General features: G+C 46.4%; 1 protein-coding gene across 1 annotated transcript; it reads left to right on the top strand.

The window, feature by feature from the left end:
* The first annotated feature begins 287 nt into the window (after nt 1-287).
* Nucleotides 288-2,068, top strand: LOC135824981 (S-phase kinase-associated protein 1-like). The gene is made up of 2 exons (XM_065337718.1): nt 288-791; nt 1,272-2,068. The coding sequence occupies exons 1-2, from the start codon at nt 447-449 to the stop codon at nt 1,422-1,424; spliced, it is 498 nt and encodes a 165-aa protein (XP_065193790.1). The 5' UTR covers nt 288-446; the 3' UTR covers nt 1,425-2,068.

Here is a 2,068-nt window from a genome sequence, read left to right as displayed (position 1 = left end):
TTGTGCGCGCCTACCACTGCACAGCTTGTGCGCGCCTATCACTGCACTGCACAGCTTGTGCGCGCCTATCACTGCATGCACAGCTTGTGCGCGCCTATCACTTCACAGCTTGTGCGCGCCTATCACTGCACGACTTGTGCACGCTTATCACTGCACAGCTTGTGCGCACCTATCACTGCACAGCTTGTGCGCGCCTCTAGCTCTGCATAGCTTGTGCGCGCCTATCACTGCACAGCTTGCGCGCGCCCCATCTCGAAACAATCCCTGCTGATATATAGGCCAGAGCGTTTAAGACAACATTCACTTGTTTCATGTCCTTTACAGTTCAGATTTTCAAATTGGCGTTTGTCCTTTCAGTGTAAAGTCAGACCTATTTGTTTGCCACACAGCTTTGATCCGTTCTAGTGTCTAAAAGAAAGTGTTCGATTTTCAGATTTTAATCGGAGATGGCAGCTATACTGAAGTTAGTGAGTAACGACGGCGAGGTATTCGACGTGGAGGTCAAGGTCGCCTGCCAATCAAAGGTACTCAAGGCCATGTTACAGGACACGGGCGATATCGCCGATGATGATGAGCCTGTGCCGTTGCCCCCTGTAAATGGCGCGACTTTGCGAAAGGTGATAGAATGGTGCACGCACTACCAGAACGAAAATTCAGTGGAAGGGGAAGATCCCCTAGATGGAAGTGAAAGTAGAACGGATAACATTGACAGCTGGGATAAAGAATTTTTGAAAGTAGACCAAAAAATGCTGTTTGAGCTCATCAAAGCGGCGAATTACTTGGACATAAAGGTGAGACAATTGGTAGATGCTGTATGTCGTTTCGTATACTAGTAGCTGAATCGTGATTCTTGTCCAGCGAGTACTTTGATACAATGTATTGTGTTGTTGGGTTCTGTCTGCAACCGGCTGAGTGTTGTTGTCATGGATATGCAATTGTAGTTTCATTTTCAAATCAGGGTTGTGATAGGGTATGCACTTTCTCTCTGTCTCTCCTTCTTTCACTCTTTGTCTTCCTCTATCCTTCTACTGTTTCATCTGTGCGATCATCAATCTCATTATCTCTCTCGATCCCTCTCTTTTTCTTCTCAATCTCTCTTTCTCCATCTCTCTCTCTCTCTCTCTCTCTCTCTCTCTCTCTCTCTCTCCCTCTATCTCTCTCTGTCTCTCTCTGTCTCTCTCTCTCTCTCTGTCTCTGTCTGTCTGTCTCTGTCTGTCTGTCTGTCTCTCTCTCTCCCTCTCCCTCACTCTTTTTATTTCTGTCCACTGTAGGGACTTTTGGATGCCGCTTGCAAGACTATCGCTAATATGATCAAAGGCAAGACTACCGAGGAGATCAGGAAGAAATTCAACATCGTGAACGACTTCTCTTCCGATGAAGAGGAGGAGATCCGCAAGGAGAACGCATGGTGCGAAGACAAATAGGCATGCAGCCCTCGTTCCTGACATGAGTTTTCGACGTCCTGTCAGACAAGCGGAAGTCAATGGGCTCTTTTCCAGTAGGATGGCCTGTTTCCGGTTAGAGATTTCTTTTGTCGAATGCCTTCCGCAAACCTATGTCAGCAAACATGGTCGTCGATCAGTGGACAATGTGCTTACTACGCTCGAGTAGCGCTTTCTGTAGGGCATGTGTCGAAAGGCTTGTATTTGGTTGTTGTATCGTGGAGTCCAGTATCTGATGTCATCTCTTCCAAGTGTATGTTTGGGTATGGCGTGATGTGTGACGTTTATGGTGTGTGGTGCATGCACCAGTACGCGTTTTCCGAGCGTGAGAATCTGCTTCCGTCTTGTGTTAGATTGACTGTCAAGTGAATGCTGTACATGCACAGTGCTAGTTTGAACTAGTAGTGAGAATCAGGTGTGATTTGTTCGTGGTCTGTTTGTCTCGGTCTTGGTCATGTGTTCTGTACGTATTGCTCCTTGGTTGGTCGTCTAGATTATAAGTCTCTATATTACTGCTTGTTCTTTGTTGTTTCTTCGTGTCTTTTTCCGTTCGCTTTTTATCAAGTCTTGTTTTCGTCTTTCTCCTCCTGCTCTCTTTCCGTTTGCATGAGAAGTCAGAAACTATA

The sequence above is a fragment of the Sycon ciliatum genome, chromosome 9, assembly GCF_964019385.1.
Source record: "Sycon ciliatum chromosome 9, ocSycCili1.1, whole genome shotgun sequence".
In the NCBI taxonomy this organism is placed as follows: Eukaryota; Metazoa; Porifera; class Calcarea; order Leucosolenida; family Sycettidae; genus Sycon; species Sycon ciliatum.
This window is presented reverse-complemented; position numbering and strand designations above follow the sequence as displayed.

What these genes read in the sequence shown, in the direction of transcription:
- LOC135824981 (XM_065337718.1), top strand. Translation starts at nt 447, where the DNA reads ATGGCAGCTATACTGAAGTTAGTGAGTAACGACGGCGAGGTATTCGAC. An exon ending in CGAATTACTTGGACATAAAG is followed by an intron (nt 792 to 1,271) that starts GTGAGACAATTG and finishes TGTCCACTGTAG; the next exon opens with GGACTTTTGGATGCCGCTTG.